This window comes from Eulemur rufifrons, chromosome 9 (assembly GCF_041146395.1).
Source record: "Eulemur rufifrons isolate Redbay chromosome 9, OSU_ERuf_1, whole genome shotgun sequence".
NCBI classification, from domain to species: Eukaryota; Metazoa; Chordata; class Mammalia; order Primates; family Lemuridae; genus Eulemur; species Eulemur rufifrons.
The window spans coordinates 12816413-12841331 of NC_090991.1; the positions used below are offsets into that span (position 1 = coordinate 12816413).

The window sequence follows — 24919 nt, forward strand, 5'->3', positions numbered from 1 at the left end:
AGGGTGGAAATTAAGTTAGATCAGTTGTAAAGTGTTCAAGGTCTCGTATTCGTAGAAACTACATCTCCCAGACAGAAATGACAGACCCCAAGCAAAGTTCAACACATCTTTTTATGTACAAATGGGTCAACGGTACAGACGGAGTTACTTTTTATAAATATCTGCAGCAAATCCCCTAAAAAGATGTGAATTAAAACTCTCTCTCAGCACAAAAGGCCTAACCTTCCCCAAAAGTGTTAACTTCCCCAGAGCCTATTCTTAGCCAAACACTTGTGGGGCCTCCTGGGAAGAACAGGAGCACTTTGGGACCAAGGCGAGAGCCCTCCCACCTCCCCCAGAGAGCGGAGGTGACTCGAAGGTCATCTGTTGCCCAGGTCTTGGGAGTGATTAAACTGTTTCTTCCCAAGACTCCGGCCTTCTTTGTCAAGCTGCTGATTAAGCAGTCTCTCTGTTTCCTGGCAGCGGCCCAGAGGGAGGGAGGAAAGGGACCTACAATAGTGTGAGGAAGTAAAAAACTCTGGGTATTTTGATAAAAAACATTTGGTAATCAATGTGACCCTGTAAAGCCGACGTATCGAATTCACCAGAGGGAAGATCGTAATTTAGCATCCCGGGATCTACGAGAGACAAGCATTTCTTTAGGAAGATCGTTACTTAGCACCAATTTCTCTCTCTCTGGTAATTTTCCCTTTTCCTTCGAGCCCTTGGCTGTGATCAGCGCTGTCAGAGCACAGCTCAGCAGTCACACACCGCAGAACAAACAGCTCGCTCACACCGCAAGGCAGCTCTGCTCGGGGCCATCGGACTGGGGAACGCGGGCAGCCCCGGAGGGGCCCACGACGCCCCGCAGTCTCTCCCTGGGGTTGCTCTTTGGCTCTCCGGGCCCGGGGGCCTCACTCAAAGCGACGCAGGTGGTTGTACAGCGACTGCACGTAGGTGAAGACGCACATGGGGTCCGGCTTGCGGCCCATCACCATCATGTCCTCCACTTCGATCAGGCGCTCACAGTTCGCCAGATTCCTGGAACACAGAAGCCCCGTCAGAACGATGGCCCCAGCAGGGCTGTCACCCCTGTCCCCCGGCACAGAACTCAGCCTGGCACTGGACGTTCCCAAGTGCCCACCAGCAGGGACTTCAAATGGCCCCGGTAGAAGCTTCGGAGCCACCGAGTCTAAGGCAGCGTTTCCCAAACGCCCATATCCATGAGCCACTATGCAATTCATATTTTGATTTCAATAGACTTAGCTTATTTAAATTTTAGATGAAATTATATTAAAGTAAAAGAAATGTATGTCAGTAAGATATGGAAAACCACCATGAACTGTAAAACTAAAGCAAAAAATTAATTTACCCATTTGCCTCCTAAAAGTGTTTTGAAATTTATTTTATTTTATTTTATTTTTTTTTTTGAGACAGAGTCTCGCTCTGTTGCCCGGGCTAGAGTGAGTGCCGTGGCGTCAGTCTAGCTCACAGCAACCTCAGACTCCTGGGCTTAAGCGATCCTACTGCCTCAGCCTCCCGAGTAGCTGAGACTACAGGCATGCGCCACTATGCCCGGCTAATTTTTTCTACAGGCATGTGCCACCATGCCCGGCTAATTTTTTGTATATATATATTTTAGTTGGCCAGATAATTTCTTTCTATTTTTAGTAGAGACGGGGTCTCACTCTTGCTCAGGCTGGTCTCGAACTCCTGACCTCGAGCGATCCACCCGCCTCGGCCTCCCAGAGTGCTAGGATTACAGGCGTGAGCCACCGCGCCCGGCCGAAATTTATTTTTTTACCGTGACCCATAGTAAGGTATTTTTCATCATGATTCGGTGCGCGTGCGAGCACACACGTGGAAATAAAGCTTCACAGAAATACTGACCTTCACCACGACCCGTATTTTCTCTATGATAGTTCATGCTTATTTTTCTTCTCCTCCTACTTTTTAAATGCTGGTCGGGAAGCACTAAAGAGATTTTACAATCTATTCATGGGTCATAACTGGCAGTTTAAAAAATTGCTTAAAATCGTCTGGCACCCCACACAGGGAAGTGCTGGTTTAACGGTGGCTCGCTGGGGTAGGCGGGTGTCCGCTGTGGCAGTTCACGGGGGCTCAGAGGGAGGCGGAAGGCGCAGCTCAGCACTGAGTCCTGAAATAACAGCAGACGGCCCCCGGGACGCCACGGGATGCACCCCCAGACTATGACTCTTAGCTCACGGCATGCCTGGGTCCCCTGGGCACCAGAGGTAGCCAGCCCGATGTGATCGGGCAGAACCAAAAGGGCAAAAACGATGGCACTTGGTCCAACCGTCAGTGCCCTTCCTTCAGCAGCTGTGTGTAATTCTGTCATTTCAGAGGTCCCCAGTTTTTTGTGTGTGCCTTTTTTCCATCAATAAGTGCATGACTGTCAGAGTCCAAATCCCAGCTCCATCTCTTACTAGCTATGTGACTTTGGGCAACACACTTAACTTCTCCAGGCCTCAGTTTCCCCATCTGGAATAACATCCACCGCAGAGTGGTGTGAGGACTATGAGCTAATTTATGCAAATCAGTTGGAACAGCACCTGGCTCATCAAAAGAGCTCAATCAGCATTACAGGTTAGCACTGCTGCTGTTGTGGTGACCACGCCTTTGCTTTAAGAAGCGGAGCAGATCCTGGAGAAAGGAGGCCTGAACGTGAACTCTAAATAGCTGGGTTCAGATTCCCCAACAGCTTCATCTTCCTGTGCCCGTTTCTTTGGCAGAAAATTGGAACCCCACCTCTGTTCTCCCTCCCAGCCGACTTGCTGGGAGGTTGTGACTCCGCCATGTGTCTTTATGCACCTTGCTCCCCAGAGAGCCCAGCCAGAGGGGAGACCCCAGTGAGCAAGGGGGAGCCCTCCAACCCACCCCAGAGCCTGCGAGCCACCTCAGCGTGACTCGCTCAGCACTTTCCACCAGGATGCGGCACGGGGGCAGCCCCCCGGACTGTGTGCTCCGGAGACAAAGACTGTAATGTTACCACCGGGCCTGCTCTGTCGTGCTGGCTGGGTGCCAGGCCTCCTATCAGAAACCAAATGTCAAGGCGAAATGGAGACATCTGTCCCGGATCCCATCCGCGCCTCCCGCTCGGGGTTGGAGCGGGTGTCCTGTAAGGGAATCCAGTGGCTTCGTGGGGTGACACCTGGGTTTGGGCCAAGGAGCAGGTACCCTCTCTCCCCAGGACAGGCCAGGGCAGGGCTCAGTGTTAGGGCAGGCGTGCAAAGGTGCTTTGTCGACAGGACAGGATGGAAAATCTGAGTTCTTTGGAGATGCCAAGGACCTGAATTCACCTTCCTGAGCTATCACGCAGCATCTAGTGCCCTCCTCCTCCTCACCTGCAGCGCAGGGAGAGCACCTCTCCTCCCTCCCCTCCTCCCTCCTCCCTCCCACGCCTGCTAGTCAGAGAATCCCAGGTGTACGTGAACAGGCTCCACACGTGCCCAGGTTATCAGCACTGACAGCAGTGGCCTCGGGGGTCCCGCGTGTTAAATGAGGACAACAGTAGAACTTTCAGGACCCCCGCCTTGGTAGAGAACCCAAACCTCTCCCTATCCAAGCGTCCCCACGGGAAGCACCAGCCATCTCTCTAAAGGCCCTGCCTCGGCTTGCTCACCTCAGAGTCCAGGGAAAGGGGACCTCATTTCCTCCAAGGACAGTTCAAAGCCCTCTGCAGATGGCTCTGGCCATGAGAAAGTTCTTCCTTGGTGTTTCTTATGCTATTTGGCCTCTTTGTAGTTTCTACCTATTGGTCCCACAAGGCCATTTATCCTCACCCTGATTTTTTCCCCCAGAAAAGAGCCCTTTACATGTTGGATGAGAACCTTCCTATCTATGTCTTTAAATATCCCTGGTTCCTCAACCATCGGTCCAAAGCGGACCTACGACTCACTCCTCTGAGCCAGTTCTAGCTTCTCTCTAGCCCACTTCCCAGGGGGCACTCAGAATTGCTGGCATTGTCCAGGTGTTGTCCAGCCTGTGTGGAGGAGAGAAGCTAACCCCCTTTCTCCTTGTTCTAGAGGCTGCACTTCCCAGGCAGAGTCTTTGAGATCAGGGTGGCAGTCAGGATGCTTGCCCTGGTGTCACCCTCCACTGCCCAGACAGCAAGCCGTGGGCAAGGCGCTGGCCTCCCCACCAGGCAACCAGGGGCCTGGGCCATAGCCTGGCTGGTCCCCACCCCACTGTTATCTTTAAGCTGAGCACACAACAGTGTGGGGGTTCCCAACCAGGGTGGGGGGAATATGCAACAGGCAGCTGCCAGCCCCTCGCTCTCTCTTTTCCTTCTCGCTACCACCTCTGCGCCTCACCCACTTCCTCCCCAGGGGAGCTCCAAATTCTCCCTCCCACAGGCAGAGAGCATCCCTGGCTTTGAGGCCGTGGCACAGCCCACACCAGACCCTCAAGAGCACTTGCCTTCCACACCCCAGATTGTCCCTGCAAATCGAGCGCTCTCCCTCGGAGACACTTCGGTGCCAGCTACGGCAGTCTAGGTTCAGTGTCCCAAACCCAAAATCTGAAATGCTCCAACAAGCATTCCCTTTGAGCATCATGTCAGTGCTCAATACGTTTCAGATTTTGGAGCATTCTGGATTTCAGATTTTTGGAACTGAGATGCTCAACCAGTAGGTATAATGCAAATATCCCCCCCCAAAAAAAAAAAATCTGAAATCCAAAGCACTTCTGGTCCCAGGCATATCAGATACGGGATACTCAACCTGGAATGGCAAGAGTCCTAGAAGCTGCAGACACAGGTCGAACAAAACTCAGGAAACGGGGATACGAGAAAGGGAAAGTGATGACCAGCCTTGACTTTTATGAAAAAGATTTAAGTCTCAAAATATTGAAGGCCCCAATTGCCTTTTAAACTTAAAACAACTGCTTTAGTAAAAATGATGTAAGTTTGTTTTAAATAATTCAAGCAACATGAAAAAGTCCAAAGGAGAAAGTCCAAATCGTTTCAAACACCACCGCACAGCAAGAACAGGGTTGACATGGGCCCACTACCATTTTTAAAGTGGCTTTGCTTGAGCCAACCTGGTTGGGATGGGGGAAAGGTTTTCTCCTACTCCCATCTGTTATGATCTTCAGCTACCACAGGGCTGGCCTGTAAGGGAGGTGGAGGAGGGGATGGGGGGGTTATTTTTATTTTTTTAAGCCTGCTCTAAATGCAGACCAGGATGCCAGGGCTCGGACTACTACCTCCTGTCTGGTTTTAGACAGAGACACATGGGCACTACAAATAGCCTGGAAGCCCCTTCTGCTCTGGCGTAACCCGAGAGCAGGACACATTCTCCGCAGGGCAAGGGGGGAGCCTCGGGCTGCACGTCCTGCACTCTGCAGCGAGGGGAGGAAGGGCGCAGGAGGGCCAGCGGGCGCCCGCCCGACTCGGCCCCTTCCATAAAAGGGGCTGGTCCTCCCTCATTCCAGGCGCTGAACACCTGTCAGGCAAGGGAAGCTCGCTGTGCTGTCAACACCGAATCACTCACACAGATTAGGCCACTGGGAATCTCTGGGACCATAAATTATGGGGGGGCGCGGGGGAGGGGCAGCACACACCACTTTTACTCCAAAGGTCTCTGCTGTGTCTTGGTGCCTTTAAGGCACTTGCTCACGGAAGGGTCTGGAAACGTCTCCTTCCTGATTCGAGGTGGACACGTGGTTGGGGGACCCTGCGTCCTCCTTTCCCTTCCAAAGGTTGTGCCTTCATCGGACCCCGAGCTCCTGTCATCCTGCACTGCCTGCTCCCCAAAACGGCCTTTCTTAGCTCTGTCCTGCTGCCTGTGCGGCCCTGGATGGTGCTCAATGGCCCCACGTGTCCGCCTGGCGTTTACTGGTGAACATAGGGAGTATCTGCGTCCGACACTGCCAGCCGTATCCTCAGCAGGTGTCCCAGCGCTGTTTTGCCAGCTTTTCTAACCAGCCCATTGTCCAAGAAAGGAGGTGATCCAAGCTGCCGTCCTCCTCCCAGGGGGCCCCGGGCAAGCCGTCTTCCCAGTCTTCCCAGCCCTCCCGCCATGTACCTAGGAGAGAATCTCATGGATGACTCATGAGGGGAGGTGCCTTCCCGGGCTGTGAGCTAGCTCTCGGCACAGGCCTGCTGTGGACGCCCCTCCCTGCCCCCTCGCCCCTCCCTGCCCCCTCGAGTCAGCAGAAAACCAAGAACTTATCTCAGCAGCCACATCAAACCATCCTCCCCTCCCCTGCCAGGAGCAGGCTCGGCTCGGGCCACAGGGACACAGGGCCAAGATTTCTACCCTGCTGTTTGCTCTGGGGAGGAGGGAGGCAAGGCCTGGACCAGCCTCCACCGCTGCCCCCCAGGGTAGGAATAGAAGAAACATCTGTTTGGAGTCTAGAGGCTCCGTGAACTCAAACCTCGTGCTGGGAAAGCACAGCCTGGAATGGCTCTGGCTCCGGCTGCCAAGGGAAGCCGTGTTCCCTGCGAGCTGGGGTGCAGGGCCACTACCCCAGGCTCAGGGTGTCCCGCTCCCTGCCACAACCCAGCTCGGTCTAGGGCTGAGGGTGACCAAGGTGGCCAAGGCGTAAGCTGGCAAGCCGAGCACGGCCACACCTCTGGGCTGGGTGTCGGGGGGCCTGCAGCAGAGCCCCGACCCCGCACACTCCCGCAGCCTGAGTTCTGACAGTCGCCGTGTCTGGGCTCCACGCAGCTGGGCCTCCTCCCCGGGAGCCGCCCCTCCCCGCCATGTGCCCTCACTCTTGGCTCCATTTCACCAGCGTCTGGATCCAGTTGCACAATACACTCATCCCAAAGCTGTTTCTGCAATTACAATGACAACTAATCCCGAGCAGCCAAGAAAGGGAAGGCTTTTAAAGTATACACGGAGTTCTTATGACCCCAGGGGGCTGAGAGTCCAGCGTGTCGCCCGAGACAACACAACAGGGCTGATATGGATATTCCAAAAACGCAGGCCGAGGAGCTCAGAGCCACAGTCTCAATGCTGCCCCCAGAGCGGGCGTTGCTGCTCCAGAGAGACTTACAATACCCAGCGCGGGTTCCGCGCCCACCGGCTCCGACTCCTTCCCTGGCCGGGCTCAGGGCCTGGTGCTGTGGGTGGGGCTGGAGGCTGGGGCTGGGTGGTCAGGCCCTGGGGTGAGGCCTCCTTCAACCCAACAAGCACATGAGGACCACCCCCTGGACGTGGGCCCTGACGACCCGGACAAAAGCGAAGGCTGAGCTGACAACACAGGGCACAAAGGCAGAAAGAGGATGATAAACAAGCCCTCCAGGAAAGTCAGCTCTGGCAACCGCCTTCCTTTTCTCCGACCTTCAGAGAGCTTCGCATCCGCATCCGGCAGCCCCACGCACCCCTCATCCGTGCCCTGCTCCCTGCCCCGGGGGCCGTGACGGATCACAGTGATGGCTCCCGCCCGGGCCCTCTGTCTGATGGGGTTCAGCCAACAAGAGGCCCTGGCGTGAGGGAGGAGGGGAGTGAGGTCAGAGTACTTAGCCCGCAGCTCTGGCCCTGCCAGGTCCCTGCGAGCTGGCCGCATCCACTGCCCAAGGCACAGCCCTATCAGACAGTCCTCCACACACAGCTGTTCTCCCCAGTGCCCGTAACTCCAGCCGAGGGCTGTGACGGCTCTGTGCTGCTGTCATCCTAACGGCCCGGCTGTGTACCTCATTCCTGCCCACGGTTTTACACAGAGTCCCTTTCTTAAACTCTCCTGTCCCGGGCCCAAACCCTGCCACACACAGCCCGCTCTGCCGGCTCTCCTGATGCTCTCGGCGTTGCCTTTGGCCAGTAACCAAATCCCAAGCCCGCTTCCCAAATGCCTCCTGATCCCAGAGCCACTCCCCGACCCCCTAATCTTCTCCCTAGGGGTGGGACTTAAGAAGGTAGGCAATTTCACAGTAAATGCTAGAACAATATTTAGGGATGCAAAATCTCATTGGAAGCAAAAATCTACTTTTAAATGCCCCAGATATTGTCCAATTTCTTGCTGATGGGCAGCTGTGGCTCATCCAAGCAAGTACCTCTCTGCACCAGCCCAGAGAGGACAGACACAGTGCTCTGGGGGACCCTGTCCCACTGCCTCTCACATCTGGTCTGTGGCCAGTCTCCCAGACTGCACCCCAGAGATGGGCATGCGGCAAAGAAGGCAGGCCCCCCAGCAACAGAGCCCTGCTCCACCACCGAGTGCTGTGTGACCCCGGCAAATCCCTCTCCAGGCCTCAGTCTTCCCATCTGTACAAGAGGTAGGCAGACTAGAAGGCCTCAGCTCCTTCAGCTTTGCAAAGAGCTGCCCCATACCCCACTCGCCCTCGTCCCCCACCTGGGGCAGAAGTTGGGCTCCGGGACTGGGCTGAGGCTGGTAGCCGGCGGGACCCCATACTCACTCGGCCATGGTGAAGGCCAGCTCAAAGTTCTTCTGCCGCTGCGTGGGGCTCAGGCTGCTATAGTCGAACGCGTCGGGGAAGAAGGAGTGCACCAGGGCGCAGAAGGCCATGCCGTCGCTCCAGCTGGAGGAGAAGTTCTGCAGGTCCACGTGCTGCGAGCACAGTGAGCGGGGTCAGTGTGGGGGCCTAGATACGGGATTCCTGGGATGCCTGAGCACACGCCACAGGCAGCCGTGTGCCCACTCGGAGGCGTAATTTCTCCAGCTCCTCCCTCTTCCCCCCAGCCCAGGTAGGCTCTCGCCCTGGCCAGGGTGATGTTTGGTCAAGCCTCTGACCGGGGGTCCCAGTGGCCAGGGGGTGGGCCCTTGGGCCTCACCTGGTAGCCCAGGGTCTTGCTGCGGCACCACTCGAGCAGGATCTGCTTGATGCTGCTGGCACTGGCCACGCCAAAGCTCTGTGACCGCTTCAGCTTGGCCCGGGCCTCCCCTCTCCCCCTGTGGAGAGAGCGCAGGCCTGCTATGGGGGCCACCCCGTCTGCCGCCGTCTCCCAGCGAGGTGTCCCTACACCCCAGGGAGGATGCCCCACCTGCTCTGCTCACCCAGGAGAGACGCTCTGTCAGCATGCAACCCCGGTGCCCCACAGAGCAGCTACACAGCCACCTCTGACGGTATCTAGCAGGACCCCTCCAGGTGCCCTGTTTGTGTCCCACCGCAGCATGCAAGGGTCCCCTGGTGATCCTGAGACAGCATGAGCCTCAGGGCCCTGGGCCCTGCCCTCTGCCTGCAGCGCCTTCCCCTCCCTTTCCTCCCACCCTCCTCCCGAGCCCCCTCTTCACGGAGGGCTTCCTTCCCCAGTGGCTACTTTCTAGGCAGGGGGGACAGTGTCCTCCTCTGGGCCCCAAGGACACTCCCTAAGGGCTGAGACCAGGTTGTGTGGGGTCAGGGGGGACGCTTCCTGGGTCTGCCTCTTTCACTAGCATCGAGCAGGGACTGGCTGTGATTAGGGGTGCGGATGGGGGACGGGCTTGGGACCCACCCTGCACACAACAGGCGTCAATACCACCTGCGCTGATAAGAGGACTAGATAAATATGCCAAGGCAGGCCGTAGCCAAGGATCTCACGAGGCGTGGTAATGGGCTGGTGGGCACAGGTGTCCTGCTGTGTCACCTCTTCCTTGGGCCAGTCCAACTCCACGGCTGGGCCTCCCGGCTCTGGCCAGGAATCCCAATCCCCTCCCAGTCCCCAGGCACGCCCAGAAGCTAAACATGCCACAACCTACGTGCCACAACCTATGGGAATGCGGGTGCGAGGGCGGCCTGGGGGCGCTGGGGGTGCAGGAGAGGAGAGGGGCTCTCACAGGCCTCTTCTCCCCATAGCTGGGGCCCCTGCACCCCCAGCCTGCCCTGTGCCTTGCCAGAGACGTCTCATCTTGGCAACGGTGCCCTGGGGAACAGGACAGGACCCGGCCTTGCTCTGCTGTGCCCACCTCACCCGCCTGGGTCTGGGCCTGCTCTGGGGCCCCCAGCGTGGGCGGTGGCGAGCGTCCGTACTTGCCCCCCGTATCCTGCTCCCACTTCTCAAACAGCGCCTTCCGGGCCTGTGCCCCCGAGGTGCGGGGCAGCGTCTGCGACCTCACCAGCTCCCTGCGACGCTCCCCTGGGCGATGGACCTGAGTCGTGGCTGGTGGCTGCGGGGACGCGGGCGACTGGGGTGGCGTCACCAGCGGTGGGCTGAGGAGAGAACCCCCCAGTCAGGAACACGGACCCGGCCATCACTGGCTCACGGGGCCCCAGGGTCTCCCTCCGGTGAACGAGGCAGGCCCTCTGCAGCCACCACGGGTGCTGGGTGCAGTCAAAGCAGCCGCCCCGCTTGCTCCAGTCCCCAGCTGGCTTGGCAGGTTTTCCAAACTGAGCTGTCTTGGCAGCAGGGCCAACTTGAAGGACAGCGAGCCCCCTCCCTGGACATAATCACCCCTTGGCAGGGATGGAGGAAGAGAACGTGGAAGATCCTCCTGTCCTCCTTCCTCCCGTGGGGGCTGAGACACGCCCTCCAATCTTTCGACTGACTTGCTTTGAAGGGGCCACAGAGAAACCATTCTGCAGCCGTATTTCTCCAAATGCAACTCCCCACCAAGCCCCGAGGCCTCATTTCTGCTGCCCAGACCCTCCCGGCGGCCCTGCTGCCCTAGCGCTCCGGAGGCCCGGCCCTCCATGGGGGCAGCAACCCGAGGAGGGTGCCCGCCCTGGTCAGCACAGGCAGCGCCCGCAGGTGGCCCGGGTGGCCTGGGTCCAAGGTTGAGAGGCCCCTGGGGACCAACGATCCCAATGGGAAAGTGGCCCTGACTCACCTGTCACTGCTTTTGCTTGCTGCCACGGCCCCAAAGCCAGAGCTCGACAAAGACCCCGTGAAAGGGGGATTCTTCTCTGCAGGACGAAGGCAGGGAGAGAAATGACAACCCCTGGCCTCACAGAGGGGCCGGCCCCAGCCTCCCTCCCTCCCTCCGGCCGGGCCCCTTCACCCAGCATCACTCCCCGGACAAGCGAGGGCCCCTGGGCTGAGCCGGCCCTGCCCCAGCAAGCAGTGGGGAGAGAGGAGGACGGGAGCAGAGCCACGACATGGGGCGGTCTTGTAAACTGTCCCCACCTGCTCCCAGAGCAGAGCCCGGGGCCTCCCATGCTGGGTACCCAGCAAACGCTGTTCCCACACCCTCGTTATGGAAGCCCATGCAGCTCGCCCCAGGCCCAAGTCAGGCCTGGGGGTCCTGGGGAGGGGACTGTGCCAAATGTGCAGGGCAAGAGGCCACTTTCCAACCATGGCCTCAGCCTGCATTAAAAGCCACAGCTGACCCCCCAAGGGGATGACCCTGTTTCTCGTGACCTCTGGAGAGGAGTCGGGCAGGGCTGGGTGGAGGGAAGGGGTTGCAGTGACAGGCAGAGGTAGGCTTGCCCCGGGGTTCTTCAGGTCTCCTGCCAACTCCCCCAGCCCCTGCCCTCCCTCTCCCGCGAGGAGGTGGGGTCTGCCCTCAGGCCACACTCTCCAGCTCATACCACTGGGACTAGGGGTCCAGGGTGTGGGGGCCTCACTGGGGCTTGGGGTGAGGCCCCCCAGGATGGCAGCAGATGTGGGCGATAGAGCTGCAGCCGAGGTCTCCCCAGAGAACCTCTCAGAGACTCGGGTGACGGCTGTGACCGGCTGGTGGGGAAGCCGCAAGGAGAGGCTCACAGGGCGAGGCTTGGGGGGCTCCGGTGCCGGGAAGGTTTGGGCAACCTCAGGGGGTCCGTCACCGGGACCTAGAACATATGACCAGCAGGGTTACGGGGCGAGCTGTGGCAGCCACAGGGCCTCAGACCTCCCAGGAGGGCTGCAGCCTCCCTGAACCCTCCTCCCACCTCCTCCAGGAAGGCCCCCCTGACCTCCCCTGCCACAAATGTCTTGCTGCTCCAATCAAAGTTGATTCCTCCCAATTTCTGCTCATAGCCAGCCCAATAAATACTGGTTGGCTTGCCCATCCACTCTCTATCCTATTCAATGCTTAGACAAATTCCTCAGCCCCTACTTACTTTCCTCTAGAAACAGAGAGGCTCACTACCTTCTGAGACAGCCCATTTCCCTCTGTGTGTAAAAAGTTCTACTTCAGCCGAACACATGACTCATGCCTGTAATCCTAGCACTCTGAGAGGCTGAGGCAGGAGGATCACTCAAGGTCAGGAGTTCGAGACCAGCCTGAGCAAGAGCAAGACCCCCGTCTCTACTATAAATAGAAAGAAATTATATGGACAACTAAAAATATATATAGAAAAAATTAGCTGGGCATGGTGACACATGTCTATAGTCCCAGCTACTTGGGAGGCTGAGGCAGAAGGATCGCTTGAGCCCAGGAGTTTGAGGTTGCTGTGAGCTAGGCTGACGCCACGGCACTCTAGCCCGAGGAACAGAGCCAGACACTGTCTCAAAAAAAAAAAAAAAAGTTCTACTTCACCCTGAATGAGGCTGCTTTCCTGGCAGCCTCTCCACCTGCTGGGGTTCAGGCTCAAGTCCGCCCCAACCAAGGGATGTCCTGGCACAGATGCACGGCCGAGGCCTTGACCCAAAACCTACCAGTCACCCCTCTTCTGCCCTCAGTCCCTACCTGCCCCCGGCTGGTGCCCATTCTCGATGACGCACGAGTTTGAGGTCCTTCTCATCTCCAAGTCACTGGCTTCGTCATGATCCACGCTCTGCAGAGACACAAACATCCCCGAGACCCCATCAGCTAGGGCCAGTTGTCCACCCAAAGCTCCTCCTGGAGTTTGGTGGCAAACATCAGTGATGTTGAGAGAAAACAGAGTCCCCAGCAGGTACAGTGATGCGCCAAGCCACACAGCAAGCTGGGACGGAGCCACCCAACCACTGAGCTCCCCGAGATCCTGAAAGGAGAACACCCCCTAGGACCAGGTAAGCAGGGTTGGGAGAGCCCAGCCCCTGTCCCTCCCAGCTGGGCCAGGCCAACGTGGCTGTCTGTGGAGGAGACACAAGGTCCTTCTGGGCCAAGATGGGCAGGGGAGCCCCCTCATGCTGAGGCCTTTTCACTGGCTGCAGGGACACAAGACTGACCCAGCTGTGCAGAATGCAAGGGCCTGACTGGCTCCACGTGACCTCCCCGTCCCCGCAAGGCAGCAGCAGTGGGTGGGGCAGAGAGCCAGTCGGGGGCCTGGGAGCCTGGTTGTGCTGCCACCCCACTGCATGACCTGGGCCACAGCATGTCCCCTCAGGGTCTCGGTTGTCCTGTCTGAGAAACGGGAGCAGGCTGTGCAAGTACCACTTGGCATCTACAGATGTCAGGCCCTTATTCCAGGCACACCACTTCCACCAACTTGCTTCTGTCCTCCCAGGTGGGCGCTGCCAGCCCCATGTGACAGGTGGGCTGAGGGCTCAGAGAGAGGATGGCACTGCCTAAGGTCATTCAAGGAAAACAGCTGGGACGTGTGGCAGGAGGGAAGCTCTCCTCAGCCTTGGCCCTGCCCTCCCCCGAGTGAGGGGCTGTCGGGGGCTGAGAGTGTCCACGGGGCTGGTAGGGGTTCCACTAAGAGCCCATGATGGGTGGCTGTGCCACTCCCCAGATGCCTGCAGGCTGGCACCCTGGTCTACAAGGTTCCCAGACAAACAACATCACGTCCCTGTCCCCAGATGGCTCAGCTCCTCTTGCAACCAGTGCAGGAGGTGCTCACCCTGCCTTTGGGGAATGGGTCTGGCAGAGGAGCCGGGCTCACGATCAGACGGGGCAGAGCCACCATGGAGAGGCCTAGGATAGCCTTCATACAGCCCGATGGGGCACGGACGGCTCCCCAGAGCCAGAGGTGCCCGAGCCAAGTCCTCAGTGAGCCAGCTGGGCTAAGAGAGGAGTCTGTGCGCGGATGAGCGATTAATGTCTGCAAAAGCAGAGAGACATCAAGGCACAGGTATTCTGATCGCACACAACCAGGACGTGGGCAGCCAGAGCGGCACCCTGCAGCCCGAGCTGCCTGCCCCAAGCACTTGGACTCGACACCCTAGACAGGGAGCCCAAGGTCATCAGCTCTGTCTTTCAGGAACATCCTCCGAAGCCAGTGAGAGAGCAGCACAGAAGGGGAGACCAGAGGGCAAGCCCCCACTAGTCCCTGGGAGAGGGGACAGTAGGCGGGCCAAGGGCAAGAGGGACTCGGAGCTTTTGGAAGAAATGGATCCAGCAGGGAGAGAGAGTGGACGGGGAGGGAGGAAGGACGCCAAGCCTCTCCCAGGCCCAGGCTTGGGGCCTGAGCCACTGGTGGGGCGGGGGGTCATTGGTGGGTCAGAGGCAGGTCTGCGAGGAAACAAGGATTTCCGTTGTGGACACTGAGTACAAGGGGGCCTGGGACATCGGGGAGCTGAGGAGGTAGCTGGATATTTAAGGCTGAAGTTTAAGAGAAAGGAAGGGTAAGTGACGGAAAACAGGAGTTGTGGCGCCCAAAGGACCCCTAGAAGCCCTGGACGGGAAGAGCCAGCCTGGGGCCCCCGGTGAGGCACCGTCCCTGTCTGAGGGAGCAGAGGAGCCGGAGGAGAGTGGGAAGGAGCAGCCAGCCAGAGAGGTGGGAAGAAACCCAGGAGAGTGCCGAGAAAGCCAGGAGAAGGCAGGTGCATCCCAGGCGGCCTGAGGCCAAGGGAAAGAAGGCTGGGATGAGATGGAACAGGCGTCCATCTGGTTTCACAAAAAAGAGGTCACCGGTGATCAGAAGCCTGGGGGACGGGCTGGGGGAGCAGTCAGAGAGAAATGAAGACAACAGTAACTTTAGCCACAGGGGGCTGAGAAAGGGGTCTGAGGGGTTTGTCCAGATGGAAGAGGAGGACCACATTTATAGGCTGAGAGAAAGGTGAGGGGGCCATCTGCAGGGTGGGGTCCCTGGCGAGTGAGAGAGGACAGGACCCAGAGCAGGGGGAGAGTCTGGCCTTGGACTCAACTGCTGATTTAGGAGGAAAGAGCAGGAGAGGCCAGGCCCACTCGCAGGGACCAGGGACGCTGGAGAAGGGTGTGTAGAGCCATCGGGGCAGGAGAACCAGCCAGTCCAGCTGGAACCCCAGCCCCCACTGAAACCAGGGCACTGGGCTTGGGGGTCTCCATGTGCCCCCACCCACCCCACTCTGGTCTGACAGGTTCCACAGGTCTAGGCAGGGGCCTGGAGGGACAGGCTGATGGAGAAACCATTTTCCCAGGAATGTGTATCTCTGGGGGGAGGGGGGACCCCAGATGCCGGTCCCTGCACGTTGCAGGGCCCCCACCCGCTGTGACGCCCCAGCGGACCAGACGCCACAACAAGCACCCAACTGGAAGCAGGTTCTGCACCTGCTGGACTCCTGTTGAGGGGTCTCCAGCAAAGCGAGAAGGGAAGGGGCTTTGCTAAGGCAGCTGGGAGGCTGAGCCTGGACCCCCAGGTTCCCCGCCCCTCATCTCCCAGTCATTCCCCACCTGGGGAGAGCGCTCTGCCCGCGCCTCAGCTGAAATAGTAAGGGGCTATTCTGAGACCACCCTCCAATCCACCACCACACAGATGGGGAAACCAAGCCCAGAGTGGGATGGGGGTGCCCCTAAACCCATACCATGCCAAAAGGTAGAGGCGAGTCAAGGTTTGGGACTCGGGTCCATAAAGCACCCCCGCCTTGCAGAGGGCAGAGAGGACAACCCAAGACAAACCTGTGTCCTAGGACCTGGGTCAGGGTGAGCCCTGGCCCCGCTGGGCCTTTCCCAGCTACATAAGGCTGCGGAAAAGGGGTGAGCCTGGGGTAACCCCCACAGCAGGACCATCACAGAACCCATAGCTCCCGAACCAAAGGGCTGGGCTAGGCCGGGCTGGAGCAAGCGGCTCTCCCAGGGCCCAGGCCCACCCGTGGGGGCCTCCAGCACACTCCCCAGTGGGCTGCTGTCTTCTTTTGGTGGGGGCAGCCTGCCCCAGCCATGGTGAAGGGAACCAGGGAGGGGCCTCTGTGTGCTGGGGTTGGGGCAGAAATCACTGGAGAGTCCTGGGACTGGGGACAGGTCCTGCTGAGCTGGCCTGATACCCCTGAGATTCCCCACCTGGACCTTGGCTTTAAGAAGGGGGAGGTGCCCCATGAGGGAGCCCAGGCGGGGGGGGGGGGGGGGGCGGCGGGGGTCGGGGGGCAGGGGGAGCTGTGTGGAGGGGATGGGGGCCGGGTGTGATGGGAGAAGTCTGATTTCAGGGACTCCTGTAAATGAGACTCTCTTACTGGAAAGTTTTTAGACATTTTGCGGGGGCACTGAATATTTCAGGCCTTCTTGGCGCTGCCTGACCCAGGCGGGCTCACACGTGGAGACAACCCACGCAGGGCCAGCACCCCCAGCCTGAGACGGCTAACCCCGCTGCCCTGGCCTCCTCCACTCTCACACCACCGTTTTAAAGGACTGGATCCAAACCTCTCCCTAAAGCATTTACGTCTCTTATCACACAGTGTGTCTGGGAAAGGAAGGCAGATAAGGCAAGTCTGGTTTCTTTCACGGTCAGGCCTTCGACACCGGCTCCTGGCAGCTGCTCCTAAGAGACCCCACCGCCTCCCTCGGCCATGGGGGCCCAGTGGCTCCAGCTTAGCTGATGATGACATTTCCAGGGAACAACTCTGGCCCAGCCTGCTGGGGCCTGGGCCTGGCCTCAAGCTGCCGCCATCCACCCCGGGGCCCCAGCTGGCTGCTGGCTTCCTCCTCCCAGCCAGACAATAGCAGAGGCTCCCGGACACTTTTGTTAGCCAGATTGCCCCCAGCCCACTCCACCAATCCCCCTCCGGTTAGATACAAGGAAACCAAGGTCCCGCTGGGAGGAGATGCCTCCAGGGCCTCACAGCAAAAGCTCCAAAAGCACATCCTGTCTGCTCCAGCAGCTCGGGCCTCCTGCAGGGAGTCCTCCCTGATTACTGCCCCTGTACTGCCCTGTCCCCCTTCCTCCTCCCCGAAGCTTCCCTAAACATTTCCCTGTCATCCCGGGTCCACACTCCATGCTGCAGCAAGGCCAAGGTTTGTGCACTTGGAAGCTGATTACTTGATCAACCCTTTCTGCGTTGAGTTCAAGGCACATTTATATGCTGAGGACAATTCACCTCCAACCTCTTCAGTCCCCAGTTTGAAAGCAGATGGGTCTCTAAACCTCACTGCTTGTTTACAGAGGGGTGGCAGGACACCAGCCTCTGCAATGCCTGGCCACACACCAAGCAGGTGCACAGCCACCACCAGCTAGCTCTGCAGGCGGGATGAGACCCTCATCCCCAGACCTCCACCACGAAGACACAGAGTGTGACAGGCCAGACCACCCCACAGCCCAGCATCCCCCTATTACTCTCTGTCCATGCTCTAGTCTTGCCCCAGAGCCCTGGTTTCTTGTTTGTGACCAAGAACCCAATCACACACTGCTGGTCACAGGATATGAGCAGGATGTAGGGGTGGCTCCTCACAGCCCCCCACTCCCAGAAACTGGCCTGGGGGTGGAGGGAATGGCAAAAGAAGTGGGGACCGGGGCTTCTGGGGTCAGGTGGGGACAGCTGCCTCAGGCTCAGGGAGCCAAGGCTCAAGGTGTGCGACCCAGTGACCCAGCAGGGGACACCCACAGTGCTCGGCTACACTTGCTGCTCACGGCCCCCCTCAAGCCTCTCCGAAGTTCACAGCCTGCTCCCCAACAGGATCTCCATCCTCAGTCCCCAACAGGCTGAAGCATCCCTGCTGATCTTGCCCTCTTGGAAAAGAGCTCCTCTCTGGATTTCTAAGAGTGGGCTCTCCGGGTCCTCCTCGCGCCCTGGCAGTTCCTGGGCCTGGTTTTTGTTTTCTTTGGTCTCATTTTCCTCTGCCCAGATAGCTTCCTCACTTCCAGCCTCCACCACTCTCTGGAGCACCAGATCCAAGAGTCTACCTGTTCTGGGACAGCTGCCCCTGCATGTCCCACAGCCCCTTCACATTCAGTGCCACTCAAACAGAGTATCCATCCAGATCTGTGACCCAGTTGTCCCCCAAGGCAGGGCTCCCTCTCTGTCTCCCTCCAAATAGCCAGAGACCACCCTGCCTGCTGGTTCCCCCTTCAAAATCTCTGTCCAGAGCAGCCCCATCTACACACCACTGCCTAGCTCTGACCTTTTCTTTCTCCTTGGACCATCACAATGAAGTTACCCATCTCCAGCCACCCTCCAACCCGCCATCCATCCCTAAGAGAACTTGGCACCCACCACCACCCCCATAACCCAGAGGACTAGCTTGGCACTGGTGAATAATGGCCGATTCCCATTGGAAAAAAGTCACGACTGGAGAGAATCCTCTCATATGTACATGTACACATCTACATGCATATATGACGCTGAGATTTTTTTTTTTCTTAAAACTTGGAGAGCTGCTTCCATGAGCAGACAAATAGCAAGTCATGGTAAAACCTCAGAAACAACCGATGACACAGTTTATCAGGCACATGTGAGCTCACAGTGGTGACTTTATACCGTGGAAATGTAGAGTATCATGCTCATAGGACAGACTTAAGTGTATCCATATTTCTAAACAGAGCACAGGGACACCCGCGGGTTCTGCCAACAGGAAAAGTTTAAGAACCTCTCCCCCGCTGGACAAAGCCCAGCTCCTCTGCCCAGCATGCTGGGGGCTTTCACAACTCACCCCTCCGCTCTCATACTTAAGGTGCCACTCATCTGGCCAGTGAGTACTCGTAGCCCCTACCCACCCCCATTCGCACTAGGAGCAGCAAGCCATGGGCCTTCGGTACAAAACCTTCCTGGGATACCCACTGGGAAGGGACTACTGTGTTTGGAGCAGAACATCTCCGGCTGTCTGCACTGCTGGTACTGCCTGACCTGTGGCCATCTCCCACGCTGGCTGGGACCTCCAAGGACAAGGCCTAATAAGATCCCCTCCTCCTGGCCCACTGAGGTGCAGCCCAGCCTGCAGCAGGAGATCTGAGTGCCCCACGGATTGAACCAAGGAGGGGCAGTGGGTGCAGACCACTCAGACCCAGACCCTGGAAACCCAACCCCAGAGCACATGCCTCGTAGGATGGAAAATCCCACCTAAGGGCCACTGCACACACCATGGAAACATCCTAACCCAGACCTGCCACTCCGGGAGGCCCATGCTCAGGGTAGTGACTGGTCCACGCAGGCCTCCACCCCACCCCCATGTGGTGTGGGCCTCTGGCCATTCACTGATCCCAGGAATCTAGACACCGCTCAAGGCCAGTCCTCTCTCCCTTCACGGTAAAGGATTTGCCCCCTGCAAAGCAGAGCTCCCAAACACGGCCGCTGGGCTGCGCCCCAACCGTATTGTGTCCCCTTCCACCCCCTACCCCCCAGGGGCTTGAGTTCTCCATCTGGGTTGATCAATAACTGGAGCCGTCAGGCCTCAGTGAAGCAGCAAGGCAGGGGGGCGTGAACGGAGGTGGAGGGGTGCAGGTAGGGGGTGCTGACCATTCCAACACGCCCAGCGTGGCCCCAGGCAGTGAACGGTCAGGGCTCCGTACGATCCATACCTGGGCGCCCAAGCCCTAGGTGTCAGGGGACAGAAGGGAGAGGAAAACAGAACTCTGGGCAAACAGGGCCCGGCTCCAAAAAGGGAGGGGGCCGATACAGGTGCAGCCAGCAGGCTAAGGAGTGCTCCTCCTCCTGCCCTCTCCAACTCTGGAGTGATGGCGAGACTCCGGTCACCTAGTCCCAGCGGCCAGCGAAGGCACAGCCCCCTACCCAGCAGACGCGCACGGGCGCACGCAGTCTGGGCGAAGGGGCGGCACCAAGGCGCTGGGCCCCACTCCCCGGCGCATGCGCACATGCACCCACGTCGGTGCACTGCGCTCCCCCAGCTCACCTGGCCGCGGGCGGACAGCGAGAAGGTGGCGTGGCTGGCGAAGCGTGCGGTGCCCAGGCGGGGCGCGCGGTCCGGAACCCCGGGCGCAGGCGGGGGGCTGGGCGTGCCGGGCGCGGGAGACAGCCCGCTCGCCAAGCCCAGCGCCTCCACCTGGCGCGTCAGGCGCTCGAGCTGCGCCTGCAGCCGCTGGTTGTCGCGCTGCAGCTCGGCCACGGTGCGCGCCAACGGGCCGGCCAGGCGCAGCGCCTCGGCCACGCGCCGCTCCACGCCGCGCTGCAGCCCCTGCATGTCCTCGTGCAGTGCGCGCACTGCGCCCTCCAGCGCCGCCTCATAGCGGCCCAGCGCCTCGCGCACAGAGCGCGCCTCCTCGGCGTCGGGGGCCGGCTCCATGGCCGAGCAGGGCGCACAGGTCTGAGAACAGCCGGGGAGGGGAGAGGATCCGAGCTCTGCAGCTCGGTGCCGCGACTGGCCGCCCCGGGCTGGCTTCGCCCGAGGGGCGGCCGGAGGGGCGGGCTCGGGGCGGGGCGGGCCCCGCGAGTCCGGGGACTGGACGCCTGCGGGGGGCGGGGCCTCGGGGGCGGGGCCGGCTCGGGGACACCCCAGCCGCTGGGAGACCAGAGGGACCGTGCGGGATGGAGGCCCGGAGGAAGAGTTTACCAGGTCTCTCCTCTCCCTGGGGTGCAGAGCCGAGGGGGAAGTGCCGTGTCGGAGCACCCCCCTAAGAGCGGAGGAGCTGCGTGCGGCCTGGGGGAGGGACTGTGGGCCCACCGGAAGACGGCTCTGGCCCCCAAGTGGCCTTTACTGTGGAGACCACAGCCAAGGGTTAAGCATTCCCTCGGGGCTTTCATCCGCAGGGGCCAGGTTCTGCTGGGGGCAGAGCCTCCCCCCTGCTCAGAGAGACCCGAGAGCAGCTGCAGCAGCGCCCAGCACTGCCGGCCTGACCCACAGTGCCCTCCCTACGGCCCTCACATGCACATACTCACCTGTGGGACCTCCGCCTGGAACTTCTTGCACCTGTTATAAGACCTCAGGGAGGAGACAGGCGGTGAGGTCCTCTCCCTGTCTCTGCAATTATGCGCCGGCCCCTCCCGGCCCTACTCTGTGTAGCAAGATCGTTGTGCTCTTCCCACCAGTGGTCAGTAGGGACTCCAAGCTTACCAAGGGACCCCTGCTAGGGGATCCTGGAGAGGCTGAGGGCAGACAGGGAATAAAGGCTGTGCTTAGGGCTCAGTCACCGAATCCTGGGATGGGTGGCTTGGGACAGTCGCCCACGAGCCCCATGAGAGTCTCAGTCACTGGCCTCTGCTCACAGGCCAGGGCTCCCACCTCTATTCCCTCTCAAGGCTCCTTCATGCCTGAACCCATATGGTTCCCCCTTCCAGACCACAGCCCCCCCAACCATCGCAAGAACAGGGAAGAGTGGAAACAGGTGTTGCTTTAGGACAGGATGGTGGGCAAAGATAACTAAGTTTCCATGTATATAGTAAAACTGATTTAAAATAAAAATGGGAACATCGCATCCTTCTTTATGCAAAAAACCTTTCCTAATTAGCCTTCTCTTTCCCAAGCCTGGCCTGCCTGAAGAAGGCCCAGAGGCTGGGCAGGCACAGCCAGATGACCCCCACCCCCTCACCCCACCCCGAAGGAGAAGTCTGAAAGGTTTGTTCCTATTGTGTTCAGCTTCCAAGGATGTTTGGAGCCCACAAACCCTCCTGAGCTGCACTTAACTGCTCCAGGGGAGCCGGGTCAGCCTAACAGATGCTGACTGCTGCTTCTCTTCCCCTGCCCCAAGGGGACGCTGGGTTACCTAATCCAAAGAGCCTTCCAGCAATTATTTCGTGAGAAAGTCAAATGCCAAAAGGCATGCATGTTGTGTGTGTCTGTGTGTGCACGCGCATGTTCCAAGTAGCCGTCTGGACGGGCTGACCCAAACCACTCCTCGAATTTTTTCTCCAGGTGGAATCTTTGATAGAGACCTTGAGAGACGCTGCTGCAGCAGCTCTTACCCCAGACAGCACTCAGATCCCCTCTGGTCCCAGCACAGGAGCCTGGAGTTCTAAATCCCTGGTCTCAGCCAGAGAAATCCTGTCCCTTTCCCTTGCAAGACCCAAAGACGGACCATGTGGGGAAGTCTTAGGGGGGTCTGGACAGGTGGGTCCCTGGCCCTACACCGTTGTGTACCTGGACCATAGGCAGACACGATCTGGCCTTCTCCCCCGTCCTGCAGGAGAAGAAAGGCTGGCTGAGCAGGAGCAGGGGCCCGGCAGGGAGGAGGAGGTGATGGATTGTAGGTACGGGCTGCCCCGGGGCCTTCCACAGTCTCCAACCTCAGGTTAGTTATCAGGACCCTCCTGAGCCACCGTGGGACTATCTAGGAAGAGCTGCTTGGGGACAGGGCAGGGCTTCTTCTGGGGTTGAACTAGGAACTCTGTCAAGGACAGAGACGGGGGCTCGTTGTAGGTTCTGGGGAGGCAGATGGTACAAAATTCAAACCAACCCCCTTGGCTCCTTTCCCTCAGTAGTCAGACCACTGAGTCAGTAAGCTGGAGACGAGCCTGAAAGAGAAGGAGTGATGGACCAGGAGCAGGAGGGAGGAGAGTCCAGGAGGGTCAGAGAGGGATGGAGGAAGGGAGGGAGGGAGAGGGTGACTCTGGGGTGGGAAGGGAGTGGGACTGAGGGCCAGCACCATGCTGTGAGGCAGCTCTGTGACAGGTGGGGGAGGCCACATCTCTGCTCCCAGGCCCAGCGGCCCCTCCCCCCCTCCTCCTGCTGGGCTCCTACCCGGTACCAGGCCCCGAGGGAGGTGAGGGCTGATGACCTGGCTGAACTCCCTCCACATTCACCAGCCCTGATGTCAGGAGCAAGTGGAGGCCAACCTCCCACAGAGTCCCGGGCGCTCTGGCGCCTGCCCTTCCAGCTCCCCCTCACCTGGCTCTGACCTGCTGGGCACTTGCTCTGCTCTGATTCTAGGCTCAAAGCAGGATGTGGGACAAGCCTTCCCCGGGCTCCCTGCCAGTGGCTCACAAAATCAAATCCTTGCCGGGCCAAAACTACAAAGTCAGAGAGCTTGGAGTCACAGACCTGATATGGGGAAACTGAGGCCCTGAGAGGAGCAGAGACTTGCCCAAGACCACACACCAAGACCACACAGGAGTGCAACCCAGGGCCCTGCCCCCAGGTTGGAGGTACAGTACTCCTTTTCCTGGGTGCTAGTCCCAGCCACAGATTCAACCCATTCTGGAGCAGCTCCTCCCTGCTCCCCAGATTGGCTGGAGGCTCCCCTTCCCCTGCAATTGCTCCTCAGAGGTCTCGAGTGCCCCCCTGGCCCTCTGGCCACAGCCCCAGAGGACCACTCCCTCCCCCTCCTCCCTCACCCAACTCTCCTTTTTGCCTTGTCCTCCCCAGTGACCTTCCTGGGTGGCTCTGAGCCAGGCCCCCCCCCCCCAACCTCCACCCCACACACCCTCCCTGGGTGGTGTCACTGCCCCCCACACCCGCTTGCCTCCTCCATGCTGAGGACTCCCACTTTTCCTCCTGCAGCCCGGCCTCTCTCCGGAGCCCCTCTCCCTCTACCCACCCCTGCAGGGACCACACACTCCCCAGACTCCTCAGACCCTGAGGAGACACGAGAGGGGCTTGTAGGGTGGGGAAAGGACACGAGAAGTGGGATGGTTCAGTCCTGCACTCGAGGCAGGAGTGGGCTCTGCCCACCTGCCTGGTACCACTGCTGCACCCTCTGTGCCCTGGGTCCCCGTGCATGGGCACTCATGTGCACGCTGTGTGCATGCACCGGACCCCACCACGGAGAGCAGGGCCATCTGTCTCAGCTGTTCATCTGTCCCCACACCTGGTGCGGCAACTGGCTTTAGTAAATGCCCAATAAACGTTGGGTTGGATGTCTGGGAAGAGAGGACTGGGGAGTCACTGGGACCAATGGGCCTGTGGGACGGATGGACAATGGGGGGTGAGGGAGGGGAAGGGGCAAAGGTGGCTCCCAAATTTTGGCTTGGGGGTATGGGTCCCATTTACTAAGATGAGTCACAGAGAAGGTGCATTGCAGGGATTGTAAGCTTGGGGTGGAGGGGGGGTGCTCCAGGCCTGTCTCCAAGTCACATCAGCCTTTGCACTGGGTCAAAGGCAGCTGTCCATCTCATCAGAGATCCCTCCAAGCCCCTCTACTAGGAGGGACGCAGGTTGGAGGGTCAGGCCATGATTGGCCCTGCCACACCCCCACACTGGCCCCCATGGCCGGGGCAGCTAGCAGGCCTGGCTATCAGCTTCACAGCCAGGAAGGTGTGTGCAGCCAGCCAGACCACTCCTCTCGGTGTGCGGCTGCAGGCACCCAAATTGAGCGAGCTAACAAGGCGTCCAAGGAGAAATCCACTCCAGGACTGACCCCCACCGCCCCTGGCAAACATACCATTCCCCGCTCCTCCCAAATCCTGAGATCCAGCCCCTGCCCCTGGAAACCGTTGCCTCGCTGTGAGGTGCATAGGGGTGGAGACGCAGGGCTTGCATTTATCTTTTCCTGCCAGGTTGCTGGGTTCGGGAGCCAAGAGGAGGATAAGGAAGGAAGTGGAAGATGTGGTGGAGGCTATGCAGGAACAGAGGCCCCCTAATGGGCAAGTCTGGGAGCCCCCAAGTCTCATCTCCAGCAGGGACCCAGGGCAGTGCCAGGAGAGGGACACATGGGTCTCTACCCAATGCCCCCACTCTGCCTGCCTGAAGCGGGGCCTGCATGGGACCCTCAGGCCCTAGGAGGTTGGGAAGAGACTCCTGCCCCTAGGTGACTCCACCTCCCCTCCACCAAACCTCCTCTAAACTCCACTCTTCCTTCCCAGCAGACACTCTGCCAGACACATGTGTACTTTTTTTTTTTTTTTTGGTAGAGACGGGGTCTCACTATGTTGCCCAGGCTGGTCTTGAACTCCTGGCCTCAAGCCATCCTCCCACCTCGGCCTCCCAAAGTACAGGGATTACAGGCATGAGACACCATGCCTGGCCCACACAAGTACATTTTTAATGTTCACCTTTTCCCCTTGTATCTGAGGATGCGTCTGTGCATGCATCATGCGTGCTCATGCATGTGTGGGTGTGTCTGTGTAGAGGAAAGATGTGGAGCTAAGGAGCCCATGCTCCTTGCCTGACAGATCCCTGCACAGATGTGTGGGGGGTGGTATGTGCACATTTGTAAGGACCCATGCTTATAGGAGGG

The 24919-nt window shown here is 59.2% G+C and overlaps 1 protein-coding gene across 2 annotated transcripts; it reads right to left on the reverse strand.

The window, feature by feature from the left end:
* Positions 1-416: 416 nt before the first annotated feature.
* SMTNL2 (smoothelin like 2) lies at positions 417-20152 on the reverse strand. Of its 2 annotated transcripts, XM_069483443.1 has the most exons (8): positions 19705-20152; positions 12493-12580; positions 11411-11653; positions 10711-10786; positions 9914-10093; positions 8739-8856; positions 8363-8514; positions 417-1020 (listed from the first exon to the last, which is right to left on the reverse strand). In XM_069483443.1, the coding sequence occupies exons 1-8, from the start codon at positions 20092-20094 to the stop codon at positions 894-896; spliced, it is 1374 nt and encodes a 457-aa protein (XP_069339544.1). In that variant the 5' UTR covers positions 20095-20152; the 3' UTR covers positions 417-893. The 2 variants fall into 2 exon arrangements, with proteins under 2 accessions (XP_069339544.1, XP_069339543.1); XM_069483442.1 differs by lacking the exon at positions 11411-11653 and having other exon boundaries at positions 19705-20102.
* Between the last annotated feature and the right edge of the window lie 4767 nt (positions 20153-24919).